Source organism: Salvia miltiorrhiza, chromosome 3 (assembly GCF_028751815.1).
Source record: "Salvia miltiorrhiza cultivar Shanhuang (shh) chromosome 3, IMPLAD_Smil_shh, whole genome shotgun sequence".
NCBI classification, from domain to species: Eukaryota; Viridiplantae; Streptophyta; class Magnoliopsida; order Lamiales; family Lamiaceae; genus Salvia; species Salvia miltiorrhiza.
Genome location: NC_080389.1, coordinates 60,737,649 through 60,762,232, shown reverse-complemented (window position 1 = coordinate 60,762,232; position 24,584 = coordinate 60,737,649). Strand labels below are relative to the sequence as shown.

Sequence of the window (24,584 nt, the reverse complement as noted above, 5' to 3'; positions counted from 1 at the left end):
TTAATTACTTATACACGTCATTTTGAAGAAAAAGAAAAAAATCTTATGATCCTCTGGCGTTAGGTGGCAGGTGGGAATCATGTAATTAAAATAATTATCCAAGTCAACTGGTGTACACGAGTACACCACTACCATCAATTTGAAGTTTGAACTATATATATATTTGTTAAAATCACAAAAATATTAAGATCAATCACATCATCACTTCATCACACAGCTTTAATTGCAAATTGCTTAGAAAAAAATATTATGTGGATTCCCAGTGTATTTGCTCTGGTGCTCGGATTCATCGTGGTTCGCCTCTACATTTCTCTGGTGATAAATCCCACAAAAATCCGAAAAATCTTGAAGCAGCAAGGAATCCACGGCCCCCCGCCGAAGATCCTCCTCGGCAACATCCTCGAGATCAAGAAATCCCGCAACGCGGCCGCCCCCGCCCCCGCCAACAGCTCCGCCCCGCCCACCCTCCACGACGCCGCCTCCGTCTTCCCGTTTTTGGAGCAATGGAGAAAGCAATACGGTGCGTTTTATGGCTCGACTAATGATCATGCATGCAAACCAACTTTTTTTCTTGTTGTTGTTCATTATTTATCTTCTAATAAAAAATGCCTAAGATACACGAAATGCCCAAAAAAAAAAAAAAAATCGGGGTCAGCTAAATTTCCTGGCTCCGCCACTGCACATATATAACGGTTTTTTCTAGTATAGTTTATATAGTTAATATAAGCACATGCATAACGACTATTTTTTTTATGTTGTTGCAGGTCAAATGTTCACATTTTCTCTTGGCAATCGGCAAATAATATACGTGAGCGATCCCAATCTAGTGAAGGAGATCACGACGACGACGTCGCCGGACTTGGGCAAGCCTTCTTACCAGCAGAAAACACTGGGCCCTCTTCTCGGACAGGGCATCTTGACCTCCAACGGCGCGATTTGGGCGCGGCAGCGGAAGATCATGGCGCCCGAGCTCTTCATGGACAAAGTTAGGGTAAGCAATCAAAGCTGACTCACTGAGCAGCGGATCGTTGCGTGGCTTTAGTTACCGAGTTTGGTGATCGATGCAGGGAATGATGAGCATAATCACCGAGTCGGCTCACACGGTGGTGAAAACATGGAAGCAAGAAATCGAGGCCAACAACGGCGGCGGGGCTCTCGACATCGCCGTGGACGGTTACATGAAGAGATTTTCAGCATAGATCATTTCTCGAGCTTGTTTTGGTAGCAACTACACAAAAGGGCAAGACATCTTTACGAAGCTTACGTCTCTACAGGAGCTTGTGTCCAAGAAAGCATTGTCTGCCGGCCTACCAGGCTTAAGGTACACAGGAGTATAACTCTGCTGCATGCCAGTAGGGATATTAATCGGATCAATTCACTGGGGTTCGGGCAGACCTTATCAATTTGTCGGGTTATTCAATTACGGATCATTTGGTTTATAATTTTTTCAAATTAAAAATTCTCGACCTTAATCCATAACTTTCGGGTTATGAGCTAACCCATCGAACCAATCGAGCTTAAAATTTTATTAAAAATATCTAATTAAATATTTATCTTAATAATTCTATATTTATAACAAATGGATAAAATATAATTAGATCACTACTACAAAAGAAAATTCACTTGTGACATGAGGCTTGGTAGCTATTTTGTGTGTTACAAAAATTAGTGACATTAATTTGATGATGTAGCTAATCATTAATAGTTACACTGTAAACGCCACTAATTTTTATGACACATATATTAGCTACCAAGCCTCATGTCACTAATAGAAACTTTTTTTGTAGTGATATTATTTCAATATTGAATATATATATGTAACTCTTAGCAAGAAAGATAAGAATTTTCGTATATATATTTTTCCTAAATGGTTGTCATTTTCTAATTTTTATATCTAAATATTATATGTTAAACATTAGAATAAAAACACATAGACTAAATTTAATTTACCATGGGTTGCATGAGGACTATTCTGTTGGAGGAAATTCGAGTTGTAATTTTTTTTAGCTCTAATTATATTAAATTGTTGGTCTATTCAGACTGAATTGACATTTTTGACCGCAGGTTACATGAATAAAAAAATATTTTAATATTTCACTCGATGTAGCATCTATTAAAATTTATTGTCTAACGTATATTTAGGCATGTTCCGACGAGGAGCAACCGGAGGATTTGGGGTCTAGAGCGGGAAATTCGTGCGTCGATTTTAAAGCTAGTGAAGGAGAGGCAGAAGGTCGGAGTCGGCGAGGATTTGCTGCAAACACTTGTTGAAGGGGCAAAGGAGACTTACTCGACATCGGCTGCGATGGATCAGTTCATCGTTGATAACTGCAAGAACATATACTTGGCTGGGTTCGAGACATCGGCTATTTCGGCCTCGTGGTGTCTGATGTTGTTGGCTACGAATCCGGAGTGGCAAATTCGCATCAGGGAGGAAGTGGACCAAGTCTGTGAGGGTCGAGTCCCCGACATAGACACGCTTCGTAAGATGAAGCAGGTCAGATGAGTCATCTTTTTGCATGATTGATAAGATGTATAATTAAATATTTTTATCATCAAGAGTAGGATTTCTCCAATCTCAAAGTTTCAATCCATCAATAAATTAGGGAATTAGTCTTAAAATTTTTATCTATCAAGGCTACTCCTCCAAAATAAACGCCTCATAATAGGTTAAACTTTTTTAAAACATGATGTTTATTTTTCAGCTACACATGGTGATTCAAGAGACGATGAGGCTGTACGCTCCGGCCCCGACCCTGTCGAGGGAGATGCTGAAAGACGTGAAGATCGGCGGCCTGAGGGTGCCCAAGGGCGTGAACGTGTGGACCATGGTGGCCACGCTACACACGGACCCCAATATATGGGGTCCGGATGCGCTCCAGTTCAAGCCGGAGAGGTTCCAGAATGGAATCTCGGGCGCGTGCAAGAGCCCGAACTGCTATATGCCGTTCGGGTTTGGGCAACGCGTGTGCGTGGGGCAGCATCTGGCTATGGTGGAGCTCAAGCTGCTCATGGCTCTCATCATGTCCAACTTCTCCTTCACTCTGTCTCCCAAATATGTACACAAACCGGAGATGACGACCATAATAGAGCCTAAGCATGGAGTTAACATTTTGATTAACAAGATCTAAGAAGTTATATATGTATACTTATCTTAATTAAATGTTTGGCTGAAAACGTGTGGTTCAATTAAGCTTTCTTTTCTTCTGTTTTAAGATGGGGCTTATTGGTAACGAGGCACAATTCAGTTGGTAAGACGTTTCTCTCCGATTCAAGTACTATGTGTAAGTATGTAAAAGATATATTTGGTTTCTTTGAGGTAAAGATTGCATTAATTCGAACCTTATATTACTCGTATATTTGTCATTTGGTTTCGGCCAACACCTGCTAAGTGCTAACGCCTAACGGTGAAGCTCAAGTTGCTAATGACTCTCATAATCATATGAAATCGACTATGACAATTGCAACTATGAATAAGTGTGCAAACATGCATGAGTGTATAAAGTAAAACAATTTAATTACATTTTCATTTTCTACAGAAAACATGCTTCTGCAGTAGATGCTATATCTCAACAATATTACTCCTATATCTATCAGAGGATCATGCAATAAGCTATTACCAAAAAAAAAGAGCACAACCTAAGGTTTAGATATTAATTACTAGTATATATGTATTTACCTTAAGACATGGATATATAGTTGGATACCATCAAAATTCAACTTTAATATATACTCTCTCCATTCACAATATTATTACTAGCTATTTTTGGATGGTACGAGTTTTAAGAAAAATTGGTGAGTAGTAGACTAGTAGTTGATAATAAATCAAATAAGGATGAACTTTAACGGATACACGATGAAAATAATAAATTATAGTTGAATAATTTGTACTAATATAAAAAGTGTCCTGGACACAAAATATAAATTGCCTATAATATCCCTATTACATATTTTATTTTAAGGGTAATTTTATATATTTGTAAGAATATATTAATTAATTAGACATTAAGCTAAATCTATTTGATATCTATATATAGCTATTTGATAGGGCTTATATATAAATATCTATATCTATTAAAATATACTAGAAGAATGTACATATTAATTCCTTAGATATATACATTAACAATCTATTTGATTTCATCTTCTATATTTCTATATATTTAAACAAATATATTAATTTGTATTTTTTTTATAAAAAAAATCTACATGCATATATCACTATATTAGATTTACCTATTCATTACTTGATTTCATTTTTCATCGCTACAGTAAAAAAAAATATATTTTCAGTTTTATTTTGTTTTTGTACTAAAGGAAGATCAAATTAGATCTCAAAAATTAATATATTAATTCCTTAAATATACATCAAAGATCTATATGATTTTATCTTCCATCGCTACATTAATTAAAAATCTACATTGATTTTATACTAGACATCAAAAAATAGTAATTGTGAAACTTATTACAATTATTTAGTTTTTTTTTTTTGAAGGATACAATTATTTAGTTTTAACAATTGATTAATGTGAAGTTCATGATTTGTGTGCAAATGCACACACTCTTTACTAGTATTTGTAAAATGATTGTTGTATATAAGATTTTGAAAAAATAAGTTAGAGTGGATCATATTTCTTATCATAATATTTTTTATATTTTTTCAGTTTTACATATATAATATATTCCATAAAACTATTAATTTTATTTAATGTATGCCATTTTATATCATTGTTACACTTATCATTTTTAGACCAATAATAGATCAAAATAATTAGCTTAATAAATAAATAAAAAAGTTACTCCCTCCATCCCATAAGAGCATCTCTAGCCCTTGGCGCTCAGGGGTGGCGCTAATTGGTAGTCCCCACCTTAGCGCCACCCCTCTCTAGTGCATTGGCGCTTACAATGACATTAACATCTTCATTTCCAATTAATCTCATTTTTTACTTTTTTAATTTAAATGTCAACATTTCATTTAAATTAAACATTCAACATTTCATTAATTAAAATAAAATAAAGATTACATAAACTTAAATAATCAAAATAAAATAAAATTACATAAATTTAAATCAATCCTCTACGCCTCATCACGTCCTGGAGCATGCTATTGTGCAATGCCAATTGAGCCTCTGACATAGCCGAAGTGTCTGTGTTGAGAATTTTGTAATCGAGCTCTTCTCTTCGTACTTTGGCTTCTCGCAGCCTTGCCTCGACTTCTTTGGCTCGCATGTCGACTTTTTTGGATTTTGCCTCGGCGATAGAACCAGTTTGAATGGCATGTTCTTTCATGCTCTCAGCGACGTGTTCAAGTGTCATATAGTACGCTGACTTGTCCGACGATGATTTATCCTTCTTTTTTCCTTTGTCGCACTTCGCCGCCTTCTGGCCTTGGGACCGCATCGTGATGCTTGGCTCCGAGGATGTTGTAGTGACCGCTCTGTCGGATCCCTTCGACTTATTGGAGGAATGAACATCCTCGCCCTGAGATGCGAACTTTTGACATTAGCTCAAAATGTGCCAACATTTGACGTACTTGAATCGAGCTCCATGGTTGGACTCGTAGATTTCTTGTGCGGCTTCACTGATTTGTTCGTCACTCATCCCGCTTCTCCAATTGTTTGCACTTGTCGTATATCGCCTCCCAAGCTTTAACAGTCTTTTGAACGCGTTGAAAATGAGTTTTGATAAGTCGGAGCTCAAGGTGAGTAGTTCTCGGTGGCCTTCTCGCGTTTATTTTCCGTGATGCTACCACAATATTCAGGATCCCTTTGACTATCTATGGAGTTGTGGGTAGCCTCCGCCCACAACATGCATATGAGCTCTGACTCGTCGGGGGTTTAAATGTTGTTGGGTTCATTGCCCAATTAACCGAAATTAAAGAAAAATCAGGAGGTCTATTAATTAGGTTAATTAAATAGTTAATTGTCCTTATTATTTCTAAAAAATGAAATGCTTCACGTTCGTTGGGACGGTCCAAAAAGAAATACGCATCACTTTCAGTGGCACGGAGGGGGTATAAAAGTATATTAGTAATGCATGATTCAATATCCACATTTTTTTATAGGATTAATCAACAACAAATATTTAATATGGTAATTTTAAACTCTTAATTAATCGAATAGCTCTAAGGAGAGTCTCATTAATAATCAAAATAAACAAACTTTTTTTTAATTGGAAATCAAAATAAACAAACTTTAAAATCAATGAATTACAACAATATCATTATGCCTAAATTGTAAAGTTACAAATATCATTATTTTGTATTATAATTGTAAAACACTAACATATATACAAACAATTACATTACCTTCCATTTTGAATTATAAATTGTAGGATGTATTGAAAGTTTCTTTGTTGGAGCAATAACTAGTAAAAGTTCGATTACAAAACTGCTTATATATTTGGATCTATGATTTATCTTTTCATTAAAATATTTATTTGACTCATGAAATGCTTATTTTTAGTTTTTTAATCAGATCATTTTATTTTGTATTTGTAAGGATTAATTTCATGTAACTTTCTATATATTGATTTATTATTACTGTAAGTGAAGATGGATATTTTTTTTTTTGAAAAATTACAAGAGGTATGTAATATATAATTAAATAAGCAACTCGCACGCAGGTGGGACCTCTACACCATACAAAGATGGAAAAACTTAATAATACATCACACAAAATCAATATCAAAGAGTATTTATTATAAATGCGATTATATATAAAAAGAAAAAATTGGTGGCAGTACAAAATCAATATCAAAGAAGTTGACCCAAGCTACTTAAATTCATTAAACACCATCATAAACTACCAAGAAAAATAATATGAAACAAAAATATTAAAAAATTAAATAAATTACCAATTTAAACCACTGCAAATACATTTAAAAAATAATTACACACTATAAATGCAAAACTTATCATTAATTCTATTTTATTGCGGCGACAACCACCATATTGGTTAACACCACAAATTTTCTACATTCATCTCTCAACTCTCACGGTCTATCTCCAAATATTTGGAATTATAGATTATTTTATTATTAAATTATTTATTTTAACTTATATATGAATCGGCTTGTTTATTAGAAGTTTTTTTATGGACGTCTAAAAAATGAAAAGTATGAAGTTCTTTCGTAGAGGGAAGATGTATTTTTTTTTAACTAATAATGTACTTTATTCTACTTTTTTTTTGTACTAACACTACCCCTACAAATTGTACATTTTATTCTTCTTACAACAACTTTAACAAATTAAATATGTGTCCACCCTCAAATGGTACTATTTTTCGTGGACGGAGAAGAGTACTATTCATATGCCCTTCGTATTTAATTCAATTGTTTTAATTTTTGAATTAGATTATTTTATCTTTTTATTAGTACGAAGCAAATGAATCATATTTATATATTTAATTAGTTATTTATTATTATTATTGTAACTATAAATGAAGATGAATTATTGGATAATAAATTTCAAATTTCTTCGTCTTACAAAAAGTGGTTCACAGATTAGATAACTAAATAATTTTTTTATTTACAATACTACTTTTCCAGAAAAATATTGATCTAGATTAATAAAATTGAATTTAAATGTTTTATTTGCATACATAATCCATGACTTAATAGAATACTATCTCTATATATATTCTTTCAATCTCACCTACATATTTTTTTTTGAAGTACATGTAAGCCCACAGAACATTCAATTTTATTTAATGTATATGATTTATATAATTATTACATTTATTATATTTGGACCATAGCTATAATAGATAAAATTAATTATAATAGATAAGAAAAATATGATTATGCACAATATTTATTAACTCATACTATCTTCATCCCGTAATAATGTGCATGATTGTTCGAGATACGAGTTTTAATAAATACTAGATTAATGTGTTATTAGTGGAAGAAGGAGCTCATTTTTATTAGTGGAGCGCACCATGAGCTTCAATGAGGTGGAGCTCATGGGAGACAGCCTCTTTAACTTTTGATGTAGAGGATATAATGTATGTTCATTGCTCAATTCTTTCTCTCTCTCTCTCTCTCTCTCTCTCTCTCTCTCTCTCTCTCACACACACACACACACACACACATATGTATAGTTAGGTGATGAGGAGTAATATATGCGGAGCAGAGGAATCACACTCGCCAGAGAAATCACACTCGCCAGAGGAATCATACTTGCCAGAGGAACCACCTTTGTCAGAGGAACCACCTTCGCCAGAGAAGCCGCTTTCGCCAGAGGAATGGTCTTCACCAGAGGAAAACGCGGGGAAATCTCCCGCGTGAAGGCGATTTTACTATTATGCCCCCGATCACGCAAGGCGCATGCTCCGATGTTGAATTTACTATATTACCCTTCACATGTAATCTATAAATAGCGGCATACGTGCTCCTTTGTAACTTACGCTATCTTTTACTCTCAATACAACAACAGCTTTTCTCTCGTGTTCTAGAATTCCGATCACTCTCTTTGTCTTCTCCGACCAATCAAAACTAGGTATAACTCACGATTTATTCACAATTCACCGATTAGATAGATACCCACCTTTTTATGTTTCACCATCTAGCGCCGTCTGTGGGAAAAATGGGCTAAGATGTGAGAATTCCACCCCCTGCGCATGTAGATTTGGAATCGTCGCCGGATTTGCATGCGCAGGTCCCGATTGCGCCGTTGTTCGGAGTGCCCAAGCCATTCTAGCTCGATACCCCTGTTTTTACGCCGATCTACTTGCATATCCGGGAAATCTGTGTTTAATTGTATTTTTTGTGCATGGGGAAAGGTGGTGGAAGCCGCGACTTGGGAGATCTGTGATTATTTTTTATTATCTTACGGTTTAGTTCGATAATTGTGTGTGGCTATGCTGTTTCTTCGCTTAATGCCTGTTTTCATTACGGATCTAACGATTTGCACCGGTGATTTGTTGATTAACACTCTGTTTTTGTTATCCTGGGTTTTTGTTGTTGATTTACGGGTGTTTTACGTATAAGCGTGACAATTATGGGTGATTTTCATATTTTCTCGTATAATCTTCACTTTACATCATGTCTAACATGTGTTCCTGACAATCTGATCGGCTGATATGTTGATTCTACTGTTTTTGGGTTTCATGGTTATTTTAATACACGTTCGTGATATTTATAGGTTATGATTTTCGTGTTTCCCCGCATAATCTTCATTTTCTACCATGCTTAACGTATTTCGCTAACGGATCTCTTGGTTGTTACTCTGTCTGTACCTGTCTTCGAGTTTTCTCTTAATTTGGCTCTCCTGATAATTTGTTTCTTCTGCGGGATCCTAATACGAGTTCAACGGGGAAATCTCTGTCATTCGTACTCTGTTATTTCGATCTATGCCCTGGGTTTATTTCCCAGTGTATAGAGATATCTTGAGGGGGAATTTTTAACGGCCTCCGCGCCGGTGCTCTGGATTTCTTATCTCGGGAAATTCACTCATTAAAGGAGGATCGGCTCATTTGTTATCTGGATTTTTTCTCACAAAGGTGGATTTTTTTATTTACAATACTACTTTTCTAGAAAAATATTGATCTAGATTAATAAAATTGAATTTAAATGTTTTATTTGCATACATAATCCATGACTTAATAGAATACTATCTCTATATATATTCTTTCAATCTCACCTACATATTTTTTTTTTGAAGTACATGTAAGCCCACAGAACATTCAATTTTATTTAATGTATATGATTTATATAATTATTACATTTATTATATTTGGACCATAGCTATAATAGATAAAATTAATTATAATAGATAAGAAAAATATGATTATGCACAATATTTATTAACTCATACTATCTTCATCCCGTAATAATGTGCATGATTGTTCGAGATACGAGTTTTAATAAATACTAGATTAATGTGTTATTAGTGGAAGAAGGAGCTCATTTTTATTAGTGGAGCGCACCATGAGCTTCAATGAGGTGGAGCTCATGGGAGAGAGCCTCTTTAACTTTTGATGTAGAGGATATAATGTATGTTCATTGCTCAATTCTTTCTCTCTCTCTCTCTCTCTCTCTCTCTCTCTCTCACACACACACACACACACACATATGTATAGTTAGGTGATGAGGAGTAATATATGCGGAGCAGAGGAATCACACTCGCCAGAGAAATCACACTCACCAGAGGAATCACACTCGCCAGAGGAATCACGCTCGCCAGAGGAATCATACTTGCCAGAGGAACCACCTTTGTCAGAGGAACCACCTTCGCCAGAGAAGCCGCTTTCGCCAGAGGAATGGTCTTCACCAGAGGAAAACGCGGGGAAATCACTCGCCAGAGAAATCACACTCACCAGAGGAATCACACTCGCCAGAGGAATCACGCTCGCCAGAGGAATCATACTTGCCAGAGGAACCACCTTTGTCAGAGGAACCACCTTCGCCAGAGAAGCCGCTTTCGCCAGAGGAATGGTCTTCACCAGAGGCAAACGCGGGGAAATCTCCCGCGTGAAGGCGATTTTACTATTATGCCCCCGATCACGCAAGGCGCATGCTCCGATGTTGAATTTACTATATTACCCTTCACATGTAATCTATAAATAGCGGCATACGTGCTCCTTTGTAACTTACGCTATCTTTTACTCTCAATACAACAGCAGCTTTTCTCTCGTGTTCTAGAATTACGATCATTCTCTTTGTCTTCTCCGACCAATCAAAACTAGGTATAACTCACGATTTATTCACAATTCACCGATTAGATAGATACCCACCTTTGTTATTTTTCGTGAAATGTGAAAATAATGAATAACATGATTGTTTAAGATACGAATTTTAATAAATATTAGATTAGTATGTTATTAGTAGGGGTGTGCATCGGTCGGTTCGGCCGGCCGACCGACCCAAAAATACCAAACCGATCAAACCGACGGTTAAAAAAAAAACCTCCGACCCGACCTATTTCAAAAACTTACACCGACCGGAAACCGAACCGTTGAGATGTCGGTTTCCGACCGACCGAACCAAACCGGCCGTTGCTGCTATTGATTTGAATCTCTATCGCTAATCATCTCTTCCAACTCTGAATCTTGAGTGAAATATTTACGGATCTAAAGTGAACCTTGGGATTGAGAAAAAGGCGGAGGTGATAGGGGAGGAGGAAGGCACAGCGGCGCAGGGAGAAATGGCCGGCGTGCGCGGACGGCAGAGCACAGAGCGGCGCAGTGCGGTGCGGCGCGAGAGATAGCAGACTGAATTTAAAACAATTGAAGCGGACGGAGGTGGACTGGGGATGGGGCCGTGGGAGGGGAGGCGAGGTCTGGGGTCTGAAGAGAAGGAAAGCAGGAGGCGGTCGACAACGATGGGAAATTTGGGGAGGGGAAAAGAGACTGGATTTGGGGGTAAGGGGGTCGACGAGAATTGGGGGTGGGGGACAGGTTGGATTTTTGGGAATTGAAATGTTTGTTTAGTGGGGTGGGGTTGCGGTGGGGAAACAGACGGGAAAGTTGAATGGGGTGGGGGGAGGGGATATTAAAATATAAATATATATATATTCATTCGGTCGGTTCGGTTTTCGACCGACCAAATTCGGAAAAACCGTACCGACCGAAAAAATCGAAATTTCTATAAATTTTCGGCCGAACCGACCGATTAGTGTAAAAAAACCGACCGAAAACCGATCGGCTCGGTCCATTTTCGATCGGCTCGGTTTTTGCACACCCCTAGTTATTAGTGGAAGAAAGAGCTCATTTTTGTTAGTGGAGCGCACCATGAGCTCCAATGAGGTGGAGCTCATGGGAGACCGCCTCTTTTACTTTTGATGTAGAGGATATAATGTATGTTCGTTGCTCAATTTTCTCTCTCTCTCTCTCTCTCTCTCACACACACACACACACACATATATATATATATATATATATATATATATATATATAGGTTTTAGTGAGATTGTTATTTTTTGTTAAATGTGAGAATAATGAATAAGCCAGTATATAGTGTTGAATAACGATATTTAAAAAATTAGTAAAATTTTCGCTCCCTCCAGAATTCGAACCTAGGTATTTTTTTTTTGCCATTTCACGTAAATATCAGCTATATGATATATTAAATAAATACCTACAAATCAATCTAAAATCTCAATATTGGAACCATTCCATATATATATATAGGGAAAGGCTAAAATAAGAGCATTTCTTAAGATATAAAATAAGAATCATTTTCAACCCTTAGATTATCAAGATCTACGGTTGATTCATACTTCTGTTTGATGGATTTATGGTCCTGAGTTCGAATCCCAAAGGTAGCAAAAAATTATTTTTCACATTTCATATCTTTATACAACGAATTCATATGCGTTATACATAAAATTCATACATTAAAAATTGCTCTTATTTCTTATTTTAAAATGTGCTCTCACGGTATCCCACCCCTATATATATATATATATATATATATATATATATATATATATATAGAGAGAGAGAGAGAGAGAGAGAGAGAGAGAGAGGTTCAAGAAAGAACCATAGATAAAAGAAGACCGGAGAACCATTTTCAGCCATTCGATCATCAAGATCTACGGTGGATGCATCATCTTGTTGGATGAATGCAGATCCTGGGTTCGAATCCTGAAGGGAGCATTTTTTTAAAAAAAAATTAGTGCATTAATTTTAACAGCAAATGCATTAATTTTTACAGTGGATGCATTAGATTTGATGGTTCTCCCGTTCTCACAAATAATGTAGTTCTCTCTAGAACCACACCATATATATATATATATATATAGGGAATAGTTCAATGGAGACGGTTCCCCTATATAGAGAATGAAGACCAAATCATAGCCATTGATCTCACCAAAATCAATGAATCAGATTCATCCGAATTCTTCAAGTTTAGGAAATCCCGTAATTTCCTCATTTTTCAATTCTGGGAACCAACGAACATTATTATCAACTTACAAACATATATAAGTATGTTTATTTGTATGTTCATTTGTTTTTATACGAACATATCGACGAACATTAGTATGTTCATTTGTTTTTTATACGAACACATCGACGGACATTAGTAATTTAGTATGTTCGTAAGTTCATAATAATGTTTGTTGGTTCCCAGAATTGGAAAATGAAGAATTTACGGGATTTCCTAAACTTAAAGAATTCGAATTAATCTGATTCATTGATTTTGGTGAGATCAATGAGTCTGATTTGGTCTCTATTCTTTATATAGGGAAGTGGTCTCCATTGAAGCTGACCATATATATATATATATATTCATCTTATTTGCTATCTATGACAGTTGCCAATTGAAATCATCTAACAAATCAATATTTTTTTTACTAAATTCATGAAAAGCTAGCACGATGTGCATAATATACCTAAATATGGAGAAACAACTATACTGTTAAGCAGCTTGTGTCTTGTCGATATCGTCTTGACTCTTGCGTAGCAGAGATAATAAAATATCTAGGTATTTATACAATAAAATCATATATTAATTCACCATATATTTTAAAGAATTAATTAATTTTGAGTTTATATAATCATATATTTTATTGGTTTAATATGTAATCCAAAATAAACGTATAAAAACACAATAGTAGGCTAACGTTAATTAATCAATCCAATTGAACGAGAAACTAAAATTAAATGAAGTTCCCTGAGTATCACGGGGTATATATATACATATCAATTAATGCCCATATATCCATTTATTTGTAAAACATCAAACTAAGATGTTATGTTTGAAAACAGTCCTAGGTTTATTATTATTATTATTATTATTATTATTATTATTATTATTATTATTATTATTATTATTATTATAATGGGTGTGGTTCTAGAGAGAACTACATTATTTGTGAGAACGGGAGAACTATCAAATCTAATGCATTCACTGTAAAAATTAATGCATCCGATGTTAAAATTAATGCACTCAAAAAAATAAAAAAAATGCTCCCTTCAGGATTCGAACCCAGGATCTGTATTCATCCAACAAGATGATGCATCCACCGTAGATCTTGATGATCGAATGACTGAAAATGGTTCTCCGGTCTTCTTTTATTTATGGTTCTTTCCTGAACCTCTCCCTACATATATATATATATATATATATATATATATATATATATATATGAATGGGATCATATAGATCCCAATGCTTATAATAGATCCCTAGATCCAAATCTTGACCACACATTTATGACATGCGGCGCATCAAGATGGTGACACGTGGCAAGGATTCCAAGGCAAAATCTGGAGGGATAAAATTGGAATGTAATTTTCGGATTTAATAATTAAAAAAATAGATATATTTTTTTTAGATTTTCTCAAAATAGATATATTTTAGATGCATATAGTTTCACACAAAGATGCATAAAGTTTTCACATGAAATGCATAACTTTGAACAGAAAAATGCATTTAATTTTTCCAGTTTTGGTATTTTCACCACCCCACCCCATACCACCCCCCAATCCAGCCCACACCACCCCCCAACCCTCCCCATTACCACCCCAAAAAATATGCATGTTTCACATGCATATAAAATCAAACAAAAATGCATAAAATTTTCACATAAAAATGCATTAAATTATACAAAAAATGCATTTCATTTTAATAAATCTGGTAGTTTCGCCACCCCACCCCTGCCCCTGCCCCCTGCCCCCCCACCCCACCCACCCCCCCAAAATTTTTTTTTTCAAAAACTGATTTTCTAATTGCTGGCCCACCCCCACCCCCCCACCCTCCCCCAAAAAAAAAAATTTTAGATGCATATAGTTTCACACAAAGATGCATAAAGTTTTCACATGAAATGCATAACTTTGAACAGAAAAATGCATTTAATTTTTCCAGTTTTGGTATTTTCACCACCCCACCCCATACCACCCCCCAATCCAGCCCACACCACCCCCCAACCCTCCCCATTACCACCCCCCAAAAATATGCATGTTTCACATACATATAAAATCAAACAAAAATGCATAAAGTTTTCACATAAAAATGCATTAAATTATACAAAAAATGCATTTCATTTTAATAAATCTGGTAGTTTCGCCACCCCACCCCTGCCCCTGCCCCCTGCCCCCCCACCCCACCCACCCCCCCACCCCCACCCCCCCCAAATTTTTTTTTTCAAAAACTGATTTTCTAATTGCTGGCCCACCCCCACCGACCCACCCCCCCACCCCCCCCCCCCCCCAAAAAAAAATTTTATTTTTTTATTTTTTTATAAACTGATTTTCAAAAAAAAAAAATTTTTTTTGGGGGGGGGGTGGGTGGGGGGGATCAGTTGTCAGAAAATCAGCTTTTGAGAAAATAAAAAAAATAAAAATTTGGTGGGGGGTGGGGGTAGGGGTGGGTCAGTGGTCAGAAAATCAGTTTTTAAAAAAATAAAAAAAAAATTTTTTTTTGGGGGGTGGGGGGTGGGTGGGGGGGGGTGGGGGTAGGGGTGGGTCAGTGGTCAGAAAATCAGTTTTTAAAAAAATAAAAAAAAAAAAATTTTGGGGGGGTGGGTGGGGGGGTGGTGGGGTAGGGGGTGGGTGGGGGTGGGGTTCTGGGGTGTGGTGGGGTGGGGTTCTGGGGTGTGGGGGGTGGGGTTGGGGTGGGGTGAAATCTTATGCATATTTATATGAAACTTTATGCATTTTTATATGAAAGTTCATGCATTCTCGTATAAAACTTTATGCATCTAAAATATACCTATTTTGAGAAAATATAATTTTTTTTTTTTTGAATTTCGAAAATTACATTCCAATTTTACCCCTCTCCAGATTTTGCCTTGAAATGCCTTGCCACGTGTCACCATCTTGATGCGCCACATGTCATAAATGTGTGGTCTAGATTTGGATCTACGGATCTATTATAAGCATAGGGATCCACCGAAACCCAACCCTATATATATATATATATATATTTTACTGTTGACCTCAACATATGTAGATTATTACTGCTATTAATTTATTGAAGCTATTGGCCAAACTGAGACCTTTTCATAGCATTAAATGCTCATAATGGATGTAGAAATTCAGCTCAACTAGAAATTTTGGTAGCTCACCACAAATTATAGAGTAGTAATGATCGCTCTTCAAGATTAATTTGGCAAATGGATACTCACCCAATAAAAATGGACAAATCTTTCGGTTAATGTTAATGACAATATTGGAAAACGGTAACAAAAATTTATGAGTAATTAGAGTTTTTTTGTTTTTGTTTTTTTGAGATGGTATGAGCGTAGCCCCGTGCTCCGCTTGCGGTGTGCGCCGGGGATTGGATGTACGACTCTCGACAACGGATATCTCGGCTCTCGCATCGATGAAGAACGTAGCGAAATGTGATACTTGGTGTGAATTGCAGAATCCTGTGAACCATCGAGTCTTTGAACGCAAATTGCGCCTGAAGCCATTAGGCTGAGGGCATGCACGTCTGCCTGGGCGTCACACATCGCATCGTCCCCCTCCATGCGCGGGTTGCGGGGGCGAAAATTGGCCTCCCGTGTGCCCCGTGGCCCAAATGCGATTCCTCGGCGACTCGTGTCGCGACAAGTGGTAGTTGAACAACTCACTTTCATGTCGTATTTTTGCGTCGTCGGTATGGGCATCCGTAAACGACCCAACGGTGTCGGCACCGCACGGCACCCCACCTTCGACCGCGACCCCAGGTCAGGCGGGAAAGATATCTTAATTTGTCATTTTAATCCGTCCACAAAAAAATGTCATAATCTATTTTTAGTAATAGTTTGTGGGTCTCTTTCCCTACTTAATAACTTGTGGGCTCCTTTCTCCACTAATTAAATAAATAACACAATATTTTTAAAATGTGTGTCACTCTTACTTAAAACATCTTTTCGTGAATGGAGGAAGTATATTCTATTAACCACGATATTTATACAGAAAAAAATACATACAATTAAATGGAGCTAGTACACTTGATCACATATAGCGTGTAGAATGGATCCTAAAATTATTACCAGGATTATATACTCGTCATTTTGAAGAAAAAGAAAAAATCTCATGATTTTTTCTCGTACACCGTAGGCGTTAAAGGTGGGAATCATGTAAAATTTGAACTATATATATGTTTGTTAAAATCCCACCAATATTATCGATCACATCATCACTTCATAACACTACTTTAATTGCAAATTGCTTAGAAAAAATGTGGATCCCCACTGTATTTAGTTTGGTGCTCGGATTCATCTTGGTCCGCCTCTATATTTCTCTGGTGATAAAGCCCACCAAAATCCGAAAAATCTTGAAGCAGCAAGGAATCCACGGCCCCCCGCCGAAGTTCCTCCTCGGCAACATCCTCGGGATCCTGAAATCCCGCAACGCCGCAGCCGCCGCCCCCGCCAACTCCGGCCCGCCCACCCTCCACGACGCTGCCGCCTCCGTCTTCCCATTTTTGGAGCAATGGAGAAAGCAATACGGTGCGTTTCATGGCCCGACTAACGATCGTGCATGCACACACATATACTCCCTCCGTTCATAAAACATTTTTTTTTTGGTGAAGTGAATATGAGTTCTAAGAAAAGTTAGTTGTATATTTGGTTAGTTAAGAAGCTTCCACAAATTAAAGAAAATAGTGATGGTTAATAAATTTGCATGGGTCCATTAATTTTAAGAGTAATAGTTAATGAGATTTATCCAATAAAGAATTAGGACAAAAAGTTTTGAGCAGTAATGAAAATAGATGTTCGGTGGACGGAGTATAACAGTCTTTTCTACTACAGTTTATAACTTTATATAGTTAATATATGCACGTGCATAACAATTACTCCCTCCGTCCCATTAGTAGTGTCATATTTCTTTTAGGCACGGAGATTAAGGAGTGTGCAGAAAGTAGATAAAATGGGTTGATGAAAATTATTTAAATATTAGGTATAGAGAGAGAATATTGCCATAAAGGAAATGAGACACTACTAATGAGACAACCCAAAAAGGAAAGTGAGACACTACTAATGGGACGGAGGGATTATTTTTTTATGTTGTTGCAGGTCAAGTGTTTACATTTTCTCTGGCCAATCTGCAAATAGTATACGTGAGCGACCCCAATCTAGTGAAGGAGATCACGACAACGATGTCGCCGGACTTGGGCAAGCCTTCTTACCAGCAAAAAATATTGGGCCCTCTTCTCGGACAGGGCATCGTGACGTCCAATGGTGCCATTTGGGCGCGACAACAGAAGATCATAGCACCCGAGCTCTTCATGGTCAAAGTTAAGGTAAGCAATCGAAACTGACTCATTGAGTCACGGATCGTTACGTTATTTTACTTACCGAGTTTGGTGATCGATGCAGGGAATGATGAGCATAATCACCGAGTCAGCTCAAACGGTGGTGAACACATGGAAGCAAGAAATCGAGGCCAACGACGGCGGCAGGGCTCACGACGTCGCCGTCGACGGTTACATGAAGAGATTTTCAGCAGAGGTTATTTCTCGAGCTTGTTTTGGTAGTAACTACACAAAAGGGCAAGACATATTTACGAAGCTTACGGCTCTACAGGAGCTTGTGTCCAAGAGAATATTTACTTTCGGCATGGTACCAGGCTTCAGGTACACATATAACTCGGCTGCAGGCCAATAAGGGATGTTAATCGGGTCAATTTACGGGATTCACACCGACCTAATTATCAATTTGTCAGGCTCTTCGGTTAATTTTTTTTTTTGAATTAGAAATTATCAACCCTAATTCATAACTTTCAGGTTATGAGCTAACCCGTTGAACTAGTCGAGTTTGAAAATTTATTAAAAATATCTAATTAATATCTTTATCTTAATAATTCTATATTTTAACAAATGAATAAAAAATAATTAGATGAACATTATTTCAGACTAACGTAATAATATGTTTCTCATAGATTTTTTAAGACTGGTGCAACTTTTCTAATATATATTGTTTATATTTTTCTACCAAATACCCCCCCAACGGTGGGGTCCCTATCGCATATAGGACCCTATAGTCAGGGTCCGCGCTGTTTACTACCTCAACGTGGCTAAACCTAAGCAAATCCCCCCCTCAAATACCAAATACCCCCCCTGCATTAAGTCACCGTTGGGGGGGTATTTGGTACTTAATACCTGACTATAGGGTCCTATACGCGATAGGGGCCCAACGTTGGGGGGGGGGGGGATTTGCTTAGGTTTAGCCACATTGAGGTAGTAAACAGCGCGGACCCTGACTATAGGGTCCTATACGCGATAGGGGCCCCAACGTTGGGGGGTATTTGGTACTTAACCCAATTTATTATTTTGCTTTTGTGCCTCGAAAATATTATTTCAATTTTTCAAGCCCTCCTTCTAGATTTTCTAAATTTCCAGATATTTTCCCGGCCGGCCCTTTGTTTGATTCCTTGTGCTCTCACGGGTTTTTCTAAGCTTGCAAGAAAGGTAAGAATATACATATTTTTCTAAACGATTGTCATTTTCTAATTTTAACATCTACATATTTTATGTTAAACATTAGAATAAAAAACATATATAATAAATTTTGTCGTGGGTTCCGTGCAGGCTATTATGTTAGGGAAAATTCGGGTAGTAATTTTTTTCGAGTTAGAATTTTTTTAGCTCTAACCATATTGAATTGTCAGTCTATTCGGACTCATACATTTTGAACTGAATTGACATTCCTACTAATATTTCACTCGATGTAGCATCTATATATAAAACTTTATTGTTTAATGTACATTTAGGCATGTTCCGACGAGGGGCAACCGGAGGATTTGGGGTCTAGAGAGGGAAATCCGTGCGTCGATTTTGAAGCTAGTAAAGGAAAGAGAAAAGGCCGCGGGAGTCGGCGAGGATTTGCTGCAAGCCCTTGTTGAAGGGGCAAAGGAGACTTACTCGACATCAGCTGCGATGGATCAGTTCATCGTTGATAACTGCAAGAACATATACTTGGCTGGGTTCGAGACGTCAGCTGCTTCGGCCTCATGGTGTCTCATGTTGTTGGCTACGAACCCAGAGTGGCAAACGCGCATCAGAGATGAAGTGGAGCAAGTCTGTGATGGTCGGGTCCCCGACATTGACACGCTTCCTAAGATGAAGCAGGTCATCAACGCTAATCCTTCAAAGTAAACGCCCTTGTAAATGTTAAATTTTTTTAACATATGATAATGTTCATTTTTCAGCTACAAATGGTGATTCTAGAGACGTTGAGGCTGTATACTCCGACCCCGACCCTGCCGAGGGAGGTGCTGAAAGACTGTGAAGATAGGCGGCCTGAGGGTGCCGAAGGGGGTCGACATGTGGACCATGGTGTCCACGGTACACACGGACCCCGATATATGGGGTCCGGACGCGCTCCGGTTCAAGCCGGAGAGGTTCCAGAATGGAACCTCGGGCGCGTGCAAGAAGCCGAACTGCTATATACCGTTCGGGTTTGGGCAACGCGTGTGCGTGGGGCAGCATCTGGCTATGGTGGAGCTCAAGCTGCTCATGGCTCTCATCATCTCCAACTTCTCCTTCACTCTCTCTCCAAAATATGTACACAAACCGGAGGTGATAATCAATACAGAGCCTAAGTATGGAGTTCACATTTTGATTAACAAGATTTAAGAAGTTATTGTCACGAGTAAAAATAAAGAATGCATTTATGCTGGTGAATAAAGTGTGTTGTGAGGATAGATGTGACTCACATGCACACAATATGCATGTATGAGCTAGTATATATAGATGCTATGCTGTACTTTGTAATCATCTTTTCATAAATGAAATCCTCCTTTTTAGCTCATCTTCTTCACCTTTCCGATTAGTTATATATATATATATATATATATATATATATATGGAAAAGTTTCCGTTGAGAATATTAAATGCGCTGAGAATTGAGAATCCGTCTTAATTCTGTCGAACAAGTCAATAACTTTGATGAACAAATCAATAATTTTTATGAACAAGGATTTAATTTGGTATGAGTTCGAATCCTGGAAGGGGTGAGATTTTCATCATATTTAAATAGATATGCATGTTCATCAGTTTTATTGGTTTATTCAAAAAATTCATTGATTTGTTTATTATTCTCAATTCTCAACACATTTAGCATTCTCAATAGAACCACATGTATATTTATATACATATATATATCTTAGAAGTTTGGCTGAAAATGTGTGGTTCAATTAAGCTTTCTTTTTCTTCTGTTTTAAGAGGGGGCTAATTGGTAATGAGGCACAATTCGGTTGGTAAGACGTTTTTTTTTTTTTCCGATCAATAGAATAAGTCGAAGAGTTCGAATCATGTACTATATGTGAGTATATACGTGAAAGACATATTTTGTTCCTTTGAGGTAAAGATTGCAATATTAATTCGAACCTTAACGGTCAAGCTCAAGTTACTAATGATACTCTCATAATTAATCATATGAAATCGACTATGAAAATATATAAGTGCGCAAACATGCATGAGTGTATAAAGTAAAACAATTTACATTTTCATTTTCTACAGTATTACTATATATATCTCAACAATATTACTGTATTTGTCTGTGGATCATGCGATAAGTCATTGCAAAAAAAATAGAGCACAACCTAAGGTATAGATATTAGTAGTATATATTTAATTACCTTAAGACATGGATACTATCAAAATTCAACTTTAATAAAATTAAAGATGAATGTTTTATTACATATTTTATGTGAACACTACGTGAGCAGATACCACTACAAAAAAGCGCCGATTTACCGGCGAGATTTATCGGTGGCAGCTCTGCCACAGGCGATTACTGGCGGCTTTTCGACAGCGGAGTGGCTGACCCGTAAAATTTAAATATATGGCGTAAATACCGGCGGCAAAATCGCCACCGGTAAATTTTAAGGCCGCCGGAAAAAGTATATTAATTTTTATTTTTAAATTTAACTATAGCGGCAGCATGTGCCGCCCGTGATTAGTGGCGGCAACATTGCCGCCGGTAAAATGAGAGCGCGGGTCGGGCTTTAGCGGCGGCAATGGGCCGCCGCTAATTTTGAAGCCCAAATTCGGGCTTCAAGCCCTAACAGAGCAGATCAGCGCCCCCTCCCCCCCCCTCCCACCCCCTGCCCCCTACCGCTAGCTGCCGTCGTCGGTCGCCGCCGTCGCCTCCGTGAAGGTAAGACCCACCTTTCCTTCCTTTTCTCTCTCTCTCTCTCTCTCTCACCCTCTCTTCCTCTTTCTCCTCCTAATTTCAGGCCAATCCTGCCGCCTCACCGCTGCTGCCACCGCACGGTTCCGCCATCGACTTCCACGGTACACTCTCGTTTTTAATAGACTTTTATTTATTTATTTATTATTTATTTATTTGATTAAAATTAATTTAACTCTAATTAATTTATATGATGTTTAAAGTATGATTAATTGAAATTTGTTAATTAGATTAATTTTAAATTGATTTACTATTATTTTGTTAAATTAAGTATGCTAATATAAATTGATTTACTGTTTCGGAATGATATGTTAATTAGATTAATTTTAAATTGATTTACTGTTTCAGATGAAATTTGTTAATTAGATTAATTTTATTTATGTTATGTTTCTGAACAAACAAAATTACACTTGAACTTTGTTTAACATTTGTGTTTTGTTGAACAATTTAATTGTTTTATGTTTTCAAATCGTCCTATTTATTGTGAGTGAATTCAAGGTATGCAAATGAATTCAAAATACATTATAATTACAAAATGAAAATACTTATGCTCTATAACGTAGATTGATAAAAAAAAATACTCCCTCCGTCCACCAAAAATATGCCACAATTTCGTTTTTCGTCCGTCCACAAAAAATATGCCACATCCATTTTTAGTAGTAGGGTCCACACCATTCCACTCACATTTAAAGTGGGACCCTTACTCCACTACCAACTCCACTCACATTTTATTAAAACCCGTGCCGAAAGTAAAGTGACATATTTTTGGTGGACGGAGGGAGTAACATATTAATTAATAAATAGATATATTGTTTCGACATAAAAATACGGACATATATGTAAATGAATTCAAAAATACATTAAAATTATCAAATTAAAATACTTATGATTAATAAACTATATTAATAAAAAAAATTAAAAATTAAAAATAAATTAAAAAATAAATATTTATTTGCCATAAAAATAAGGGCGGCACGAAACTGATCCGTAATTAACAACATCACTTGGATATCATCTCGTCATATTCAAATGTTATGAATATATGATATATATTGTATATTGAAATAGCCTTTAAATGATTTAACAGGTAATAGATATATCAATTATATGGGTGTTCTCTACTGGGGACAATTCAAAAGAAACTTCAAGATTAAGCGTGCTTGACTTAGAGCACAACTAAGATGGGTGACCCACTGAGAAATTCATCTAAGGTTTGAAATACTATATAAATACGAAAATATTGGTGGAGATAAATAAATAAATAAATAAATAAAATAAATAATTATATAATTAAAATAATTATATAATTAGCGGCGGCACCTGCCTCCGGTAATCACCCTGCATAGGCGACAACGGGTGGTTGGTGGTGATCACCGGCGGCATATCTACCGCCGCTGATTACCGGCGGCGGTGACAACCGCCGGTAATCTCCGGTGGCTTAGTTTCGCCGCCGGCAATCACATCTCCGACGAGATAATTGACGGCGGCAACGGGCCGCTGGTAATTGAATCGCCGGCGGCCGCCCCTTTTTTATCGGCGGGAATTGCCGCCGCTAATACCATTTTTTTTGTAGTGTACCGCTCTCGTTTAGTCCATGCCAATATTCATTTTTTTTTGAATTGGTGATCAAGATGAACTAATAATGACATAGTAGCCCATGAAGGATTTACTTTTGGGTGAAAATGGTATCCGCCAATTTTGAAAAATAAAACTTAACGAATGCTCATTTTTGTAAGAATGCTCGACCACTACTAAGGCTTGATTATTCGACATGCAGTAGTAGAGCATTTGTGCATTTACCATTAATGTTTAACTCGCAAATTAATGACGTCGATCATTAATTTATTTACTACAAATGCTCTAATGCTTGACATACTCACCTCGCAGCGGTCGAGCACTAGTGCATTTATCACTAATACTCGACTTGCATTGGTCGAGTGTGTCAAGCAAAATTCGCGATTTAAGGAAAAACAACTTTGTCCTTTCAAGTCCTACTAATTTTGATAATTCTCTTCTATAATGGGTATTTAATTATATTTATTTGTCTTTAGGAATGAGTAAAAGTTAGCATCTAACGGTGTTAAATGAAGTTCCCTGAGTATCACGGTGTATATAAATATCAATTAATGCCCATATATCCATTAATTTATTTGCAAAACTTCAAACTATGAAGTTCGAACTATTAATTTATCATAAATTTATTGAAGCTATTGGCCTAACTGAGAGCTTTTCATATAATCAAATGCTCGTAATTAATGGATGTTGAAATTCAGCTCAGCTAGAAATTTTGGTAGCTTACCACAAATTATAGAGTAGTAATAATGATCGCTCTTCAAGATTAATCTTGCAAATGGATACTCACCCAATAAAAACGCACAAATCTCTCGGTTAATTTATGAGTAAATCACCCCTTCAAAAAAAAAAAAAATTATGAGTAATCACAAAAGGAGTTAATGTGCCACAAACTAGTATTTCACACAATTTTATTTTTTTTATTAGCCCAATCTCACTTAGA

At 36.7% G+C, this 24,584-nt stretch overlaps 2 protein-coding genes, 1 non-coding gene and 1 pseudogene across 3 annotated transcripts; all 4 read left to right on the top strand.

The window, feature by feature from the left end:
- Window positions 1-188: 188 nt before the first annotated feature.
- LOC131015095 (cytochrome P450 714C2-like) lies at window positions 189-3,346 on the top strand. The gene is made up of 5 exons (XM_057943347.1): window positions 189-520; window positions 765-991; window positions 1,068-1,321; window positions 2,143-2,497; window positions 2,706-3,346. The coding sequence occupies exons 1-3, from the start codon at window positions 250-252 to the stop codon at window positions 1,197-1,199; spliced, it is 630 nt and encodes a 209-aa protein (XP_057799330.1). The 5' UTR covers window positions 189-249; the 3' UTR covers window positions 1,200-1,321; window positions 2,143-2,497; window positions 2,706-3,346.
- On the top strand, window positions 1,952-3,131 carry LOC131019087 (cytochrome P450 714C2-like). Its single transcript, XM_057947770.1, has 3 exons — window positions 1,952-1,974; window positions 2,143-2,497; window positions 2,706-3,131. The coding sequence occupies exons 1-3, from the start codon at window positions 1,952-1,954 to the stop codon at window positions 3,129-3,131; spliced, it is 804 nt and encodes a 267-aa protein (XP_057803753.1).
- A 12,888-nt stretch (window positions 3,347-16,234) lies between the features above and the next one.
- Window positions 16,235-16,394, top strand: LOC131019280 (5.8S ribosomal RNA). The gene has a single exon (XR_009100199.1). It is a non-coding gene; the product is annotated as a 5.8S ribosomal RNA (ribosomal RNA).
- A 600-nt stretch (window positions 16,395-16,994) lies between these two features.
- Window positions 16,995-20,686, top strand: LOC131015090 (cytochrome P450 714C2-like; annotated as a pseudogene).
- Window positions 20,687-24,584: the final 3,898 nt, after the last annotated feature.

Coding starts and splice junctions, on each gene's coding strand:
- LOC131015095 (XM_057943347.1), top strand. CDS start 250: ATGTGGATTCCCAGTGTATTTGCTCTGGTGCTCGGATTCATCGTGGTT. Junction 521..764: donor GCAATGGAGAAAGCAATACG/GTGCGTTTTATG, acceptor ATGTTGTTGCAG/GTCAAATGTTCACATTTTCT. Junction 992..1,067: donor TCTTCATGGACAAAGTTAGG/GTAAGCAATCAA, acceptor TGATCGATGCAG/GGAATGATGAGCATAATCAC.
- LOC131019087 (XM_057947770.1), top strand. CDS start 1,952: ATGGGTTGCATGAGGACTATTCT. Junction 1,975..2,142: donor GGTTGCATGAGGACTATTCT/GTTGGAGGAAAT, acceptor ACGTATATTTAG/GCATGTTCCGACGAGGAGCA. Junction 2,498..2,705: donor CGCTTCGTAAGATGAAGCAG/GTCAGATGAGTC, acceptor TTTATTTTTCAG/CTACACATGGTGATTCAAGA.